The 16669-nt window shown below is 51.7% G+C and overlaps 1 protein-coding gene across 1 annotated transcript; it reads left to right on the top strand.

Moving 5' to 3' along the window:
- Window positions 1–2661: 2661 nt before the first annotated feature.
- CILP (cartilage intermediate layer protein) lies at window positions 2662–16231 on the top strand. Its single transcript, XM_065871855.1, has 9 exons — window positions 2662–2740; window positions 4638–4807; window positions 6685–6777; window positions 7757–8026; window positions 9289–9471; window positions 9868–10182; window positions 10947–11055; window positions 11685–11842; window positions 13643–16231. Exons 2-9 carry the CDS (start codon window positions 4747–4749, stop codon window positions 16006–16008), a joined length of 3555 nt encoding a protein of 1184 aa, XP_065727927.1. The 5' UTR covers window positions 2662–2740; window positions 4638–4746; the 3' UTR covers window positions 16009–16231.
- Window positions 16232–16669: the final 438 nt, after the last annotated feature.

Below are 16669 nucleotides of genomic sequence, written 5' to 3'. Positions count from 1 at the left end.
CCCTGGACAGTCCAGATCTGTGGCTGCCTCCCAAGCCCTGACTATCCTAAGGTCCTAGCCAAGGAGAGCAGCAGCCTCTCCCTCAAAGGAGTCCTGGGAGCACTGGGTGGGAGCGGGCTCAGATTCCACCAATCTAGCCCTGCGCAGTTTGCAGCTCAGCCCCACTTGGCGACAGAAAGGGATTCTTTGATGGGAGAGGTGGGAGGACATGAGCTAGAGGGACACAACCTGCTGTGCTGTAATCAGAACCCAGGGATTCTAGCTCACAGTCCCTCAGCCTGTGCCAACCATGACAGTACCCTCTGGCCACTGGGGCAGGATAGATGGGGCCTCATTGTGAGTTCTGGGCCAAGCAAGGACACCTAGGCAGGAATCATGGCCTAAGGAGCTCTACTTTGCCAAGCCCTCACCTTATCCCACTTTCCTTCTCCCACTACAGAAAGAGAAGAGAGGGGTGCATTTGGGAGGCTGGGGAGACCTCGTTCACATACTCTGGGATTCCATAGAGTAGAGACCTTGGAAAGCAGCTGATTACCCTGACCTTGACCTCTGGTCCTCTGGTTTACCTTTCCCCACCTTCCTCTCCTGTCTACCTTGCTCTCCTTATCTAGAGTCTGTGGTCAGGTAGCTTCTCTGGCCTCCTTCCTGACCTCTGGTGAGATTCTTCGGAGCTGTCATTTCTTCTTTTCTCTCCTTTCTGCAGTGTTTGTTGTCAGCATCTTATCAAATCTTGTAAGAGCTGGTGGGGGCCTCAGAGCTCACTCAGTCCAAACTCCTGCTACACAGGTGGGGACACTGAGGTCCAGGGTCACTTGGGTCATTGCTTGTCCAAGATCACACATCAAAATTAGCAACAGAGCCAGCACTAGGCTTTTGACTCCCAAGTTCTTGTTTTTCTCCTGTTCTTTGATCAGGCTATTGTGGCTCAGCCTTTGTCTGTCCATGGACCAGCAGAGTCTCAGGGGCTTCACTCCGTTCAGAATTTGCCTTCACTTAGTTCAGGCTAAAGCTGCTTCATGGCTTGGCTCTGATAATAATTGGACGAGACTGGGTCTACTACAGGATCTATGGGCCAAAAGCTGGGGGCCAGGAGGGAGACCAGGCTCCAAGAGGAAAAGCAAACCAGCTCTGTGCCCCAGATCTGCTTAGGGGCTGTCCCTGCTCAACATCCTTCCTCCACCATCCTCCTCTCCCCCAACAGCTCCTGTCCAGGATGACGCTCAGAGAAACAGAGCTCCTAAACCCTTGTTTGTACACACACACACACACACATTCACATAGAGAGAAAGACACAGACGTACACACATACAGCATGTACACAGGCACAGACACACACAACCACACACGCACAGCTCTCTGGATAAGAGTGTGCACAGCTACACCGTGGGATCATTTCCATACAAGGCTCTTTCCTCTGAATGCATGGATACATCTCCTCCCTATGGCCTCCCAGTGCCCAGCCTGGAGCCTGCCCCCCAAACAGGCGCTCAGTGAGGGTGTGTGGAAAGAGTGGGCTGACACTGGTGTGGAGGGCCACACGGGCCAGGCCTCCATCTCCAGGCCCTGCATGAGGCAGAAAGCCCAGCCCAGGCCAGATGAGCCTGAGACATGAGGCAGGCCTTGGAAGCTCCCTCTGCCTCCCTGGCTCACCCCTCCCCATCTTCTGCCTCCACCTGGTACTCTCTCCTTGTGTGGTCTGTTAACCAGCCGCATCAAAATCACCTGGGAGCTTGTTAGAAATGCAAAGTCTCGGTCCTCACCTCAGACCTACTGAACTAGAGAGTTGGGGGGAGGGGCCCAGCATCTGTGTTTTAACAAGCCCTCCAGGGGATTGTAGTACACGCTGAAGTTACAGAACTGCTGCCTGTGACCACAGGCAAACTCATGTTGCAGGGGAGGTGGGTGAAGTCTGGAAACACAAGCAGCTGCCTGTGCCACCTATGGGTAAGGCTGCTGTTCACTGCTGGTGGCACCCATACCCAAAGTCAGACACACGCACACACACGCACATATGAGCATCTGGCAGGATCTCAGAGAATCCACATGCAGGAGCTCCTCTCGGGTCCAATGGGTATAGGCAGGTACCCAAATGGAAGCAGGCAGGGGTAAGGGAGAACTACTCTCATTCTGTGCCCCACCACTCCTCTGTCCCTTGTCCCTCTGAGGTTCCCTGAGTGCTCCCTCAGGGGCCACAGAAGCTCAGTAGTTGCCCAACTCTGACCAAGCACCCCCAGCTGAGAGGCCAGGTGATCTGTAGCCCTAAGAGAGCTTGGGGTATGTGCTAAGGCCAGCATAGGTCAGGGCCGGGGCCATGCGGGGGATCAGCAAGCAAAGCTTAGGCAAGAGCATCCCACCTCCTGAGCTATGAAATGCTGCCCACATGTAGAATTGCCCTTGGCCCCTTCCCAGGGCTGCTCAGTGCCCAGCCGCCTCTTCACCCATCCCTCTGCTCTGGCCTATGGAGCCCCAGGCAGCTGCCCACCTGGCCCATCCCCAGGCCCTGCGGCCTCTCCCTCTGAGAATCTGGAAGCGAAATCCGGGCCCCTGGAGTCTGCAGGGGGTGTGGGGAGGGGTGGGGAAGGCCGAGCTTCCTCAGGCTTGGATCTGGTTTCGCGGCCGCTTCCCGTGGTGCATTGCCACAGGCTGAGCCACCAGCTGTGCTATATAAGGTCCCGTGGCTGGACTGCTGGGGAGAGGAAGACCTGGACCCCCCCAGCTGAGGAGTCCCACTCAGGACACGGTGAGCCCCACTCCTATTCTCCTCAACCCATCCCTGCACCCCACTGCCTGGCTCAGCTATTCCTGACCACCCCTTATCTCCCCCAGAGAAGACGCCCCTTTCTGCTTTGGAGTTCTCTCCTTTCTCCCATTGGCCCAAGGTCTTTTCCCTCCCCCACCTGAGGATAGGGGCCCTCAGAGAGTCCCAGTCAAGATCTTTGTACCTCTGGGCACTCTGCTTTTTTCCTGCAGTCAGCCAGTCTTCTTTATCCGAGAGTTCTGGGACCCGTGGGATGGGGAGCCTCACCCACAGAGCATATGCTGAGGAAACTTCCATGCGCTGCCAGATGGGAAATGGTTTTTCCATAAGGTGCCTCAGGCCACTTTGGCTTCCCAGACAGTTGCGGAGCAATCCCAGACTGAATGCTGTGCAGGCCCGCGGAGCGCTCAGCCCTCTGCTCAGAGCCTGGGAGCGTGGCGTGAGACACACAAGAGCTGGAGACCTCGGGGACACCCGTGCTCTGTTCTCTGGGCTGAGAAACAGGTGGTGGTGGAGTTAGTGGGCTTAGAGCTGGATGATCTGCAGCATGGGGTTGGTCTGTTCTTCTTTTGGGACAACAAAGTGCTATTTTTTAAAAAAATAAATTTCTTTATTTGTGGGTTTTTTGTGGGTTTTTTTTGGCTGTGTTGGGTCTTCATTGCTGCGCGTGGGCTTTCTCTAGTTGTGGTGAGTGGGGGCTACTCTTCGTTGCGGTGCGCGGGCTTCTCATTGTCGTGGCTTCTCTTGTTGCGGAGCACGGGCTCTAGACGCGTGGGCTTCAGTAGTTGTGGCACGTGGGCTCAGTAGTTGTGGTTCGCGGGCTCTAGAGAGCTGGCTCAGTAGTTGTGGCACACGGGCTTAGTTGCTCCGCGGCATGTGGGATCTTCCCGGACCAGGGCTCGAACCCGTGTCCTTTGCATTGGCAGGTGGATTCGTAGCCACTGCGCCTCCAGGGAAGTCCCAACAAAGTGCTTTTGAATCATTTTTTCCAGAAAGGAGGAATCTCCCTTTTCTCACCACACCCTGGACTTTGGAGGTTGAAGGGAATCACTTTTGAATTTCCAGGCACTAGTCAGATTCTGGGTTGGCCAGAGCTCTGGGGAGAGAGAAAATTGAGCGGGAGCCTGGGCCGCTCCCCCTGCGTCCTTGCCCTATTGCCAGACCTGCTCTCCTCTCCCTGCTCCTGCAGCCCGTAACCCATGCTCAGCAGTTACTGGGGGGCCCTAGCCTCTCCCAGTGCATCCCCTCTGCTCTCCCTCAGCAGCCTCCTGAGGGAGGCCCAGGAGCAGCCAGGCCAGAAACTCCCAGCCAGGCCCCAAACAAACAGGCCAGAAATGTGTTCCAGCTGCAGCCAGTGCATATCTGGGAATGTGTTCATGGAGGCGGTGTGTCTGAAGCATCTGCACCCTTCAGCTGGCCTGCCCTGTGAGGCGCCACTGTAGTTGGGGCAGGGGCTGCATAGCCTTAATATGTAAGCCTGTTGTGTGAGAATGGGAACCCCACCAAGGGGTAGCAAAACATGCCCCCAAGCCCGGGTCTGGGAAGTGATTAATGAGTCACCCAGAGGCTGCCGCGGGTGAGCCCAGGCCCCTCCTCATTGGCAAGGAAACGTCTCACCCCTACTGTCCCTTGTGTCCCATCTCGATGTGGGACCCTGGCACCTGGACCCAGGGTTTGAATCCAGGTCTGCCTCATGTGAACTCAGAGTCTGACTCTGTGCATCTTGCAAGCTGACCAGATTTGCAATTTGGGCAGGTGTCACTCTCACAAGACTTCATTCTGTCCACTTTTCACCCTTGATAGGTCAAGAAATAGTTCTGCTCAAGCCCTAAGAGGTGACTCAGAGAAGTGGAACCTGACAAGCTTTGTTTCTTTGCAGGTCACTGATCTGAGAAACTTCTCAGGGGTCACGTTCCAGGGACGATCCGACTCTGTGAAGGAACCCTCACTCAACTCCTGCCACGTTCCCCACGGGACCTGGAGGAAAGATGGTGGTGATCAAGGCCTGCGTGTTCTTCTTCCTGGTCCTAGAGGTCACCTCTCTGTTGGGTACAGGCTAAGTATCTACTGTCTCTCTAATCCCCCACTTGTCATAATGGAGTCACTATGGTCTGGGACCTAACTCTGCATCTGCCTTAAGCCACAGCAGTGGCACTAAGATCTGAGGCTTGTTTGTCTATTTATTCATAATTTATACCCTGCTTGTTTTCCTAAAGGATTTAAGTACCAATATTAAAACTCACAAAACAGAATCTTTTAAATGAGGAGCAGGGTAAGTGTCACTCAGAAGGCAGAAAAAAGATAAGAGGGTTACCACTGCCCCTGAGTGTGAAGTTTAGCTCTGAGCTTTCTGATAGCCAAAGCAAAAGGGATCACTGAGTTCTCACAGCCAGATTTTTGGTTTTAGTTTCATGAAAATTCATTTAGACCCCGTCACCAAATTTGACAGAGACACCAGAACCCCTTCTGGTCTCCTTGTCCTCTGACCCCATTCTCTGGTGACACTGAGTTCTCAAGGGAACAGGTGGAGAGAATTTGCCTGGTGGGCTCCCCAAGGCTTCTAAGCATCAGAGCTCCCAGCACTATCCTGTATACTCTCTCCCATCTCCCCTTCCTTTCCTGATTTCTAGCCACATACTCAGGTAAAGCAAAACTATGCTCAAAATCCTCTCATAAAGCAGCGAGCACTGCAGGCTTTGTGACCACGGGTGCAGGAACAAAGGCTGTCTCAGCGTCTTGCCAAACCCTGCATGTGCCCACCTCCTGCCTTGCTCTTTCTACCCTGACAGCTGCTGTTGGGGAAAATGATTAACATTCAGCCATCTGAGGGGAAATCAGATTAGTTTGATTAAAAGAGCTCCTATCACCCCAATTAAGCAGCAAAGAGAATACTGATTTGGCTCTCTCACGTGAGAGTTAATTACCTTTCAAAGCTTTTGCAGTGCTCTGCTCTCCTTTCTCCTTTCCATTTGGGAGCCCCCAACGCAGCCTCCGGTGGTGTGGGCCTGGAGGCTCACTGCCTGTGGCCCGAGGTCCCTATACCCTTCCTCAGGCAGACTTTGCTAGCCTGGGGTCAGAAAATTAAAGGACCACTCCTCCAGTTAGGCCCTATGAAGGTGAGGGTGGATTCCCAAAGCCAGACTTTGCCAGGAGAAGGGAAATGGACATCTATTGTCCAGGTCTTGAGCTTAAAAGGAGTTGCTAACACTTATTCAGCAAACATTCTGTGCTAGGCATTGTTCTAAGTGGATTTTATGAATGAGCTTATTTAATCCCTACAATCCTCTGAGATAGGAACTATTATTATCCTCACTTTAGGATGAGGGGTCAGATGAGTTAAGTATCTGGCCCAACGTCACAGAGTCAGGAAGTGGCAGAGTGTCTGGGGCTCACAGTCTCAATCTCCGTATACTTCAGAGATGTTTACTTTGTGTTACCTCATGGAATCCTCATGCCAACTGGACCACCATATGTGCAGTGGGAACTAATATCTCCATTTTACAGATGAGGAAAGTAAGGTTCCATTCCGCCAAGAAGAACAGGCTCAGACCCTAAAGTAGGAGCCCCAGGTGCCCAGCAGCATCCCATGGTCCCTTTCTAGAACAAGAGTGAAAAGAGAGCCACCATTTGTTGACCATGCACTGCATGCCATGTCCCTTTACCTTCACCGTCACCCTGAATACGCACCAGGACCCTATGCTGTGGTGATTGTTGATGCAGTTCTATTTTATGGGGAAACAGATTTAAAGGAATAAAGCTTTTGTGAAGTCACACAGCCAGTAAGTGACAGAGGGGGATTTGAACCCATGCCCAGTGCTTATGTTCCATCCGCCACATCACACTGCTTCCCTATGAGAGGCTAGTAGCAGGACCCTGCTGGGTCCCTGTAACTGTTTTGGCCTCTCACTTATCCTCCTAGCCCTCAGGGAGGCAGATGATGCTCACTCAGTCGGTGAGAAGAGCCCAGCCTGGGAAGAGGACCTCAGGCATCTTTGCCAAGCCTGCTGACCCCCTGGACAGTGAATTGTGGCTGGAGCAGGGAGTAATTGGGGGCAGGGTTTTTACTGAGCTTGCTAAGAGGATCTCTGCAGCCAGGGAACAATGTCAGGGGTCCATAGAAATGCACTTTTTAAAAAAAATTTTCAAAAATGTTTTATTTATAGCTATTTGGCTAATGGTCATGGTTGTAATATATATATATATATATTTAGATATCTTTTTTTTAACATCTTTATTGGAGTATAATTGCTTTACAATGTTGTGTTAGTTTCTGCTGTATAACAAGGACCTAGAGTCTGTCATACAGAGTGAAACCCACTTTTAAAAGGCATTTGGGGACTTCCCTGGTGATCCAATAGTTAAGACTCCATGCTTTCCACTGCAGGGGGCGTGGGTTCCATCCTTGGGGGGAGGAGCTAAGATCCCGCATGCTGCACGGTGTGGCAAAAAAAAAAGGCATTTGGCCTACATCTCTGTCCAGGCAGAGGGACCAAGTATATAGGACAGCTCAGAATAATGCAGCCGCCTGATAGCTTCCAGAAATGCTGTAGGGCTTGCTGGGGCCAGAGCACAGGCTGGCAGGGAGAGAGCAGGGAGATGAAGATGGAGAGATACCAGGGGCCAGCTCACCAGCACCTGAATGCCTGGTTAAGAGAGTTAAAGCCAGGAGTGATGTGGCCCAAGCCACGTGGAGAAAGCTCACCCTGACTGCAGTGTTTGGAGAGGGGTGGGTATGGGTTCGGAGGAAGCTGGAGGTAGAGACCCAGGCAGGAAGTTTCTGACGTGGTACAGCCAAGGCTGCTGAGAGCTTTAACAGAACCTTTGGCGGTAGGGTGTAAGCAGAAGTGTAAGAGATTGGAGAGATGCTGGAGAGAGAGATGCGATGAGGGCCTGAGACCAGTGAGGGGTGGGTGAGGGGTATTAGGGATGACTTCCAGGGCTTGAGCTCACCTGGAGCTCCAGGGCCTGGCTCCTCTCCTACCTGGCTCTCTCTCTCAGGTCCTGGGGAGTGGACAACGTGGTTCAACATTGACCACCCAGGTGGGCGGGGCGACTACGAGCGGCTAGATGCCATTCACTTCTACTACGGGCACCAGGTGTGTCCTCGGCCCCTGCGGCTAGAGGCTAGGACCACCGACTGGATACCCGCAGGCAGCACTGGCCAAGTGGTCCATGGCAGCCCCCTTGAGGGCTTCTGGTGCCTCAACAGGGAGCAGCGGCCCGGCCAGAACTGCTCCAATTATACCGTGCGCTTCCTCTGCCCGCCAGGTGAGCCTGACCAGTCCCTACCCGCTACCTCCCACCAGCCTCGGCAAAGGGAGAGCCAGGACCTGCGTCTGGCTACGGGAACTCTGGTTGTCACACACATACACATGCTTTGACTCCATAATAACCCATTAGTATCATGAGAACCATAATCTTCCCAACAGTGTTCTGTGTGGATGGGTAATTCCTTTCAATCCACTTTACTGAGTACATGTGGCACGGTGGTGAAGACCACAGGCTCTGCAGTTGGGCTGCTTGGTTTGAATCTGGGCCTGCCATCTCTACTGTGTTCCTTAGACAAATGTTCTGAAGCTCTCTGAGCCTCGGGTTTCTCACATGTAGAACAGGGGTAATATTAGTAATCCTTCGTAGGGGTTTTTATGAGGATTAAATGAGATAATGAATGTAGAGGGCTTAATGCAGGTGAACGTCCACTAAGTGTCAGTTTCTATGTTAGTTCTTCTGTGCCAGACACTGCTAGTTATCTCCATTACTCAACCTTTACAACTGACCTGTGAGGAATCTCCATTTTGACAAGTTATTCCAGGTTCAGGGAGTTTAGGTAACTTCTTGGGACGACACAGCTGATAAATGGAATGCTGGGATTTAAACCCATGCTTGTGTTTGCAGAGCCCAAGAGTTCGTGCTCTTTCCATCTCCTCTCCCCACACTGGATAATTCAGAGCCCGCTGCAGGCCTGCCCGCTTCTTGGATATGCACGCTCCCCTCCTGGGATCCCGCCAGTGCACATGGCCTGACCCTGCAGGCCCGGGAGGCAGTGGTGGTCGTCTGCAGTGGGAGCTCAGGCTGAGCAAGGTCTCCTGAGTGAGGTCCGAGGCCTCCATTCTTGTACACAGGCCTCAGACCAGAGGTGAGGAGGGTGGGCAGAGGGGGCTTGATGTCACTGAGGCCCCAGGCCCTGACTTCCCAGGGGGCCCTTCTTCAGGAACATGGGTACAGTGTAAGATGGTGCTATCCCTGCACCTCCTAGGACAGTGCATCAAAGTCCCAGTGCTTGGCCAACAAGTCCCTCTCAGGGCCACCCCTAGCCCATTCGGTGTTTTTGTAAAACTTAGAGACACCACTTCCTCAAGACTCTTGATGTCCATCTGCTAGAAAAATCCTTACAGGAAATATAAATATCAGTGACATCTGTGATGTAAATGGAGGCCTTGCTCTCTGAGAAAAAACAGCCTCTGGGTCAGATTTCCTGACAGAGTCCCTCTGAGAGGGAAGTCAGACCATCTGCTGATCCTGCTTTGCAGGATCCCTGCGCCAAGACACAGAGCACAGCCTCTGGAGCCTGTGGTCTCCCTGGAGCAAGTGTTCTGCTGCTTGTGGTCACCCTGGGGTCCAGACCCGAACACGCACCTGCTTGGCGGAGACGGTGTCACTGTGCAATGATGCCACCGAGGAGGGTCGGCTCTGCATGGAGCAGGCCTGTTCAGGTACTACCCCTGCTCTTGGTACTGGGCAGGCATGGGGCTGGGGCTGAAGCAGCCTAGAATAGTTTAGAGGGTCAGACTGAGACAGATTCATCCATTCATTCATCAGGTATTAACTGAGCATCTATTACGTGCACCGATGGGGGATGTAGAGGATAATGTGGGAGCATAGTGCATGGTCAATTATTATAGCTTAGGGGAATTGAGGAAGCCTTTCTAGAGGAGGTGTCCTGAGCTAAGTCTTGAAGGATGAGTAGGAATTAGTCATGCAGGCTGATGAGGAAGGGTAACAAAGGCCTAAGGGGGAGAGGAAGCATATGTGAATCCACAGGCTGGGACGTGACTGAAGGAGGGCCAGAATCCACACACGCCCTCCTGATGTGGCCCCTTCTTCCACAGCCTGTGACCTGACCTGCCCCATGGGCCAGGTGAATGCTGACTGTGATGCCTGCATGTGCCAGGACTTCGTGCTGTATGGGGTTGTCTCCCTCCCTGGGGGTGCCCCAGCCTCAGGGGCTACTGTCTACATCCTGACCAAAACACCTAAGCTATTGACCCAGACGGACAGCAGCGGGAGGTTCCGAGTCCCTGGCTTGTGCCCCGATGGCAAAAGCATCCTGAAGATCACAAAGACCAAGTTTGCCCCTATCAGGCTCACAATGCCTAAGACTAGACTGAAGGCAGCCACCATCAAGGCGGAGTTCATGAGGGCAGGTACTTAACTTCTCTGGGATAGGGCTGGGGAGGAAGGCTGGACTTTTAAATAAAAGGATTACAGTACTAAGAGCTGGCTTTCCAGGTTGCCCAGAGTAAAACTGAAAAATCCCCAAGTCCCAACATCATCTGCCAGACCCCCCTTCTCTTCTCTCTTCCCCTCTCCTCTCCTATTATAGTCCCCTCCACCCACACTGAGTCACTCTACTCCTATCCGTTCCTCAAACACACAGGCACACTCCTGCCTCAGGGCCTTTGCACTTGCTATATACTCTGCTTAGAGTGTTCGTCCCCCAGATATTGGAATGGCTTGCTCCCTCAAATGTATGAGTTCTTTCCTGGTCACCTTATCTAACATAGTCAATTACAATACAGTATAACGTTTGAAAGGCATAGAGAGAGAGGCTGGGGGAATTCAGAAATGGTGCAGAATGGCCAGAAAATTCTGCTGGAGTCAGCAGAGCAGCCAGCTCTGTCTCAATGGCAGTGTTTGGGAATCTTGGCTGGTACAAGGTCCTCTTGGTTCTCCACTGCCTCACCCAGATGCTGCCTGAGAGACCATGGGAGCGGGTCCCAGGCTGAGTAGATGGAGGGAGTGGACTCCATTCTGGACCAGCTACTTATTAGGACCATTAGAGAGGGGCTGGGTGGTGTGTGTGAAGTTGTACAATTTTAACGCATGTCAAAATACCTGAGGGAGTAAGGCTCTGGAGAACCTGTCACAAAGAAAAACCCAAAACACCATGTCTCACCTTCTGTCTCAGAGACTCCATACATTGTGATGAACCCCAAGGCAAAAGCACGGAGAGCTGGGCAGAGTGTGTCCCTGTGCTGTAAGGCCACGGGGAATCCCAAACCAGACAAGTATTTCTGGTGAGTATTCTGCCAGCTACCTGGACCAGTTCTCCTCTTGGAAACCAGAGCTTTCTTGCATTGGGTCTGGACTTATTAATCATGGCAATAATTAACAAGTGGGGGCCAGCAGGGCTGAGGCCACCCAGACAACGAGCAAGCCCTGTTGTTGTCCTACCAAAGCTGGCGTCCCCCAGAGCAGCTCTGGTCTTGGGGTCCTGACTCATATCCTTGGGCCACAGAACCAGGTTCCCCAGCCCTAATTTCCCAGACATGGGCAAACAAGGTCAGTGTCTCCAGTGGCTGTCCTTTACCCTTCACAAACATTTTATAGCCATTATCTTGTTTGACGCTCTCAACAATTCTATGGAGTTAGCTAGGCATCACTGCTCCTATTTCATAGAACAGGAAGCTGAAACTCAGACGTGAAATGGTTTGTCTAAGGGTCCATAGCCAGTTAGTGGTGGGGCTGAGACTCAGAATCGAGTCCCCTGACTCCCAGGCCAGTCAGTGTTCTTGAATGAGCTGAGTCAGTGGTGGTGTTGGCATCTGCAGGGACCCGTCCACCATCTGCCTTGCTCCTGGCACTGTCCCCAAGGATACCAGCCCTCCTACTGCCCCCTCAGGCCGTCCCTCTCCATCCCTTTCAGGTACCATAACAGCACACTGTTGGACCCCTCCCTCTACAAGCACGAGAGCAAGCTGGTGCTGAGGAACCTGCAACGGGACCAGGCCGGGGAGTACTTCTGCAAGGCCCAGAGCGACACTGGGGCTGCAAAGTCCCATGTCGCCCGGCTGACTGTCATAGGTAAGACTGTCAGGGCCCCTGGGGAGCCCCTGCTACAGCACTGGGGAGCACTCCAGTGGGCATTCCTGGGCAGTAAAACCTTGGGCTTTTCTAGACTGTGCTCTCTGGGACACAAAGATGGCACAGACCTCGATCCTACCCTCACAGAGCTGCCACTCCAGGATGGGTGGAGAAATAAGAGACAAGTCAGTAAAGATGAAAAAATGTAGTTAAAACAGGAGATAAGGAATTGTGGACTCTATAGATGAGAGACAGAGACCTTCCAGGTAGGAGTGACTATGGCTGGTTGATTGAGGCTTAAATAGGGATCATCTGTTGAGTTTTTTAAAATACTGACGCCTGGGTCTTACCTCCAGAGAGCCTGATTTCATTGGTTTGGGATGTGGCCTGGTCATGCACAGGTTAAAATCTTCCCCAGGTAATTCTAATTTGCAGCCAATGTTGTGAATCCCTGGTCTTAAACAATGGCCGGGGTCTGTGTGTATGGAGATGGGAGCATTCCAGATCAAGGGGCCAGCATGAGCAAGGTATAGAAGTGGGAAACTGAGGGGGCTTTACAAGAAAGGGTGACCTGATTAAAGCTGGTTTCTAGAAGTGAGCTGGAGGAGGAGAGACTGGAGGCCAAGACCAATCAGGAAACTGTACTTGGAAAGTGAGGGAGAAGGAGGATATCTTAGTAATTGGCCTAAACAAAACCAAACAAAAGGCAGAAGAAATTTTGTTGGAAGGATTTTGGAATATTTCAGAGACTCCAAGAAAGTTGAGTAACACACCTCGGGACAGGCAGGACACAGGGGACTTGAACCCTGGCAGAGGAGATGTGGAGAATTGTCAGCAGTGGTTCCCCACTCATTATACCAATGCTCCCCACTTGTCACAGTTATTCTTTCTTTCTGTTTTTTTTTTCAGTTATTCTTAATACTTTAAATTTTAAATATTTTCAATTAAAAATATTTTTTACTATTTTAAAGTTAAATTTATAGATAATAGCTACATATAATTTCCAAATATACATGCACATGGCCCTAATAACGTAAAAGGGAAATACAAAGAAAATAATTTTAATACAAAATAGTATGTATTTCAATATGTAAGTGCTTTGGCATAATGACACAAGAACATCAACCAAGAGGTCAGATACTTGCACTTGAATCCAGTCACCATGAATGTGACAGCTACAAATGCTGATGGATACAGGGGCATCATTTCACATTCCTTGGGCAATTGTTGTAGGTACATGATTTTTCTGAAACAAGAAGCAATTCTTGGTATTTTTCCAAGCTAAACAAAGTACAATCTTAGCTTGATTTATATGGTAGTTGCATTCTTGAAAAATTCAATGTATGGTAAAGCCATGTAAAAGATACCAGGCTCCGATAATTTTAAACAAGTTTTCCACCTACATGAATGTCTATAGAATACGTGAAAGTCAAACAGGATGCAGAAGAATTCCGTATGAGAGACAGTGTCAGGCACTGCAGAAAACAGAGCTGCAAGGCCCCCTGCCCATTATAAGTCAGTAGCACTGCCAATTTTGGTGGTAACTCAAAACACCCTCACGAATTTTCAAGACCCCTCCAATTAGGACGATTACTCTACTGGTCTCAGCAGCAAACTCTGTTCCCTGTGTGTGAAATGGAATTAGTAACAGCTGTTCTATCTCCCTCAGAGGAGTTTTGTGAGAATTGGGATCACACAAGTACTTTGAAAACCCTAAAGTATGGCAGAGAGGGGAGGTTGAGGTCCCCTTTATGTAGGAAAAGAACTTGCATTTAATATCCGAACTATTTCCCTCCATAGCCCCCGATGAGACTCCTTGCAACCCAACCCCCGAGAGCTACCTTATCCAGCTGCCCCATGATTGTTTCCAGAATGCCACCAACTCCTTCTACTATGATGTGGGTCGTTGCCCTGTCAAGACCTGTGCAGGGCAGCAGGATAATGGGATCAGGTGCCAGGATGCTGTGGAGAACTGCTGTGGGATCTCCAAAACAGAGGAGAGGGAGATCCAGTGCAGTGGGTACACGCTGCCCACCAAGGTGGCCATGGAGTGCAGCTGCCAGCGGTGTACGGAGACCCAGAGTATCGTTCGGGGACGTGTCAGCGCCTCTGACAATGGGGAGCCCATGCGCTTTGGCCACGTGTACATGGGGAACAGCCGTGTGAGCATGACTGGCTACAAGGGCACGTTCACCCTCCACGTCCCTCAGGACACTGAGAGGCTGGTGCTCACATTTGTGGACAGGCTGCAGAAGTTTGTCAACACCACCAAAGTGCTGCCCTTCAATAAGAAGGGGAGTGCGGTGTTCCATGAGATCAAGATGCTTCGGCGGAAAGAGCCCATCACCTTGGAGGCCACGGAGACCAACATTATCCCCTTGGGGGATGTGGCTGGTGAAGATCCTGTGGCTGAGCTGGAGATCCCATCCAAGAGTTTCTACCGGCAGAACGGGGAGCCCTACACAGGAAAAGTGAAGGCCAGTGTGACCTTCCTGGATCCCCGGAATATTTCCACAGCTACTGCTGCCCAGAGTGACCTGAACTTCATCAACGATGAAGGAGACACCTTCCCACTTCGGACATATGGCATGTTCTCTGTGGACTTCACAGGTGAGGCCACCTCAGAGTCACTTAATGTTGGCAAGGTAAAGGTCCACCTCGACTCAACCCAGGTCAAGATGCCAGAGCACTTGCCCATGATGAAACTCTGGTCACTCAACCCAGGCACAGGGCTGTGGGAGGAGGAAGGTGACTTCAAATTTGAAAGCCAAAGGCGGAACAGAAGAGAAGACAGGACCTTCCTGGTGGGCAACATGGAGATCCGTGAGAGGAGGCTCTTTAACCTGGATGTCCCTGAAAGCAGGAGGTGCTTCATCAAGGTGAGGGCCTACCGAAGTGAGAGGTTCTTGCCCAGTGAGCAGATGCAGGGTGTCGTGGTCTCTGTGATCAACCTGGAGCCCAGGACTGGCTTCTCCTCTAACCCCAGGGCCTGGGGCCGCTTTGACAGTGTCATCACTGGTCCCAATGGGGCCTGTCTGCCTGCCTTCTGCGATGACCAGTCCCCTGATGCCTACTCTGCCTACGTCTTAGCGAGCCTGGCTGGGGAAGAACTGGAAGCAGTGGAGTCTTCTCCTAAATTCAACCCAAATGCAATTGGTGTCCCTCAGCCCTACCTCAACAAGCTCAAGTACCGCCGGACAGACCATGAGGACCCACAGGCCAAGAAGACAGCTTTCCAGATCAGCATGGCCAAACCAAGGCCCAACTCAGCCGAGGAGAGCAATGGACCCATCTATGCATTCGAGAACCTCCAGGCATGCGAGGAAGCACCTCCCAGTGCGGCCCACTTCCGGTTCTACCAGATTGAGGGGGATCGGTATGACTACAACACGGTCCCTTTCAACGAGGATGACCCCATGAGCTGGACTGAAGACTACCTGGCATGGTGGCCCAAGCCAATGGAGTTCAGGGCCTGCTATATCAAGGTGAAGATCATGGGGTCACTGGAGGTGAACGTGCGATCCCGTAACATGGGGGGCACCCACCGGCAGACAGTGGGAAAGCTGTATGGAATCCGGGATGTGAAGAGCACACGGGACAGGGACCAGCCCAATGTCTCAGCTGCCTGTTTGGAGTTCAAGTGCAGTGGGATGCTCTATGACCAGGACCGTGTAGACCGCACGCTGGTGAAGGTTATCCCCCAGGGCAGCTGCCATCGAGTCAGCGTAAACTCCATGCTGCATGAGTACCTGGTCAACCACCTACCACTGGCGGTCAATGACAACACCAGCGAGTACACCATGCTGGCGCCCTTGGACCCACTGGGCCACAACTATGGCATCTACACTGTCACTGACCAGGACCCTCGCACAGCCAAGGAGATTGCGCTTGGCCGGTGCTTTGATGGCACATCTGATGGCTCCTCCAGAGTCATGAAGAGCAATGTGGGAGTGGCCCTGACCTTTAACTGCGTAGAGAGGCAGGTGGGCCGTCAGAGTGCCTTCCAGTACCTCCAAAGCACCCCGGCCCGGCCCTCCCCAGCAAGCACTGTCAGGGGAAGAGCGCCCTCAAGGAGGCAGTGGTCAAGTCAGGGTGGCCAGCGCTGGCGCAGAGGGGCGGCCTCTCTGAGGTTTTCTGGGGTTGGTCAGCAGCCTCTGAGCAACTAAGGCTTGTGGTACTTCCCTTCTCCCCACAGCCATTGTGAGACTGACACCCAAACTGTCACTCGGTTAACTTAAGCCCATCTGTTCCGGTGCAACTTGCTCGTTTGTTTCTTCATTCCCTTTCTTACTGTCTTTGTCCTGTGATACTGATTGGCATGGAGCCCCCAAAATGTCAAAATAAAGCCTCTTTGCCCTGTTCTTTACAAGAAACACAGGAAATTGGGCAAACTCTGTGGCTCTGAGCATTCTTCATTTAGTGCCATACATGGAAATGTCCTTCATTTTCTTTTTTGCATGGTTTTGCCCACCTCTACAATAAGGATAATCTGATGTTGAAGATCAAATAACCAATATAAAGCATATTTCTTGGCCTTGCTCCACAGGATGTAAGCAAGGCCTCCATCACAGTTCATACATATAAAAGGTGGTGAAATATTTTTACGTGAATTATAAATAACATTTATTTCTTTGCTGAATCTGGAACTCTAGTGCACGTTCAGTGTTACACTGTTGAGTATAAGGTAATCATAGTTCCTCTACCAAATCTGGAAAAAACATCTCCTGGTATCCACAACTGCCCTAGGTTGCTAATTATATTAGCGTGTTTCCCTTTATATTTGCTTTTGTTCTTTCTAGAAGCCCAGTGTGGCCCAGAACAGATGTC

Source organism: Phocoena phocoena, chromosome 2 (genome assembly GCF_963924675.1).
Source record: "Phocoena phocoena chromosome 2, mPhoPho1.1, whole genome shotgun sequence".
Classification (NCBI taxonomy): domain Eukaryota; kingdom Metazoa; phylum Chordata; class Mammalia; order Artiodactyla; family Phocoenidae; genus Phocoena; species Phocoena phocoena.
The sequence above is the reverse complement of the archived record's forward strand: the minus strand, read 5'-3'. Positions and strand labels throughout refer to the sequence as shown.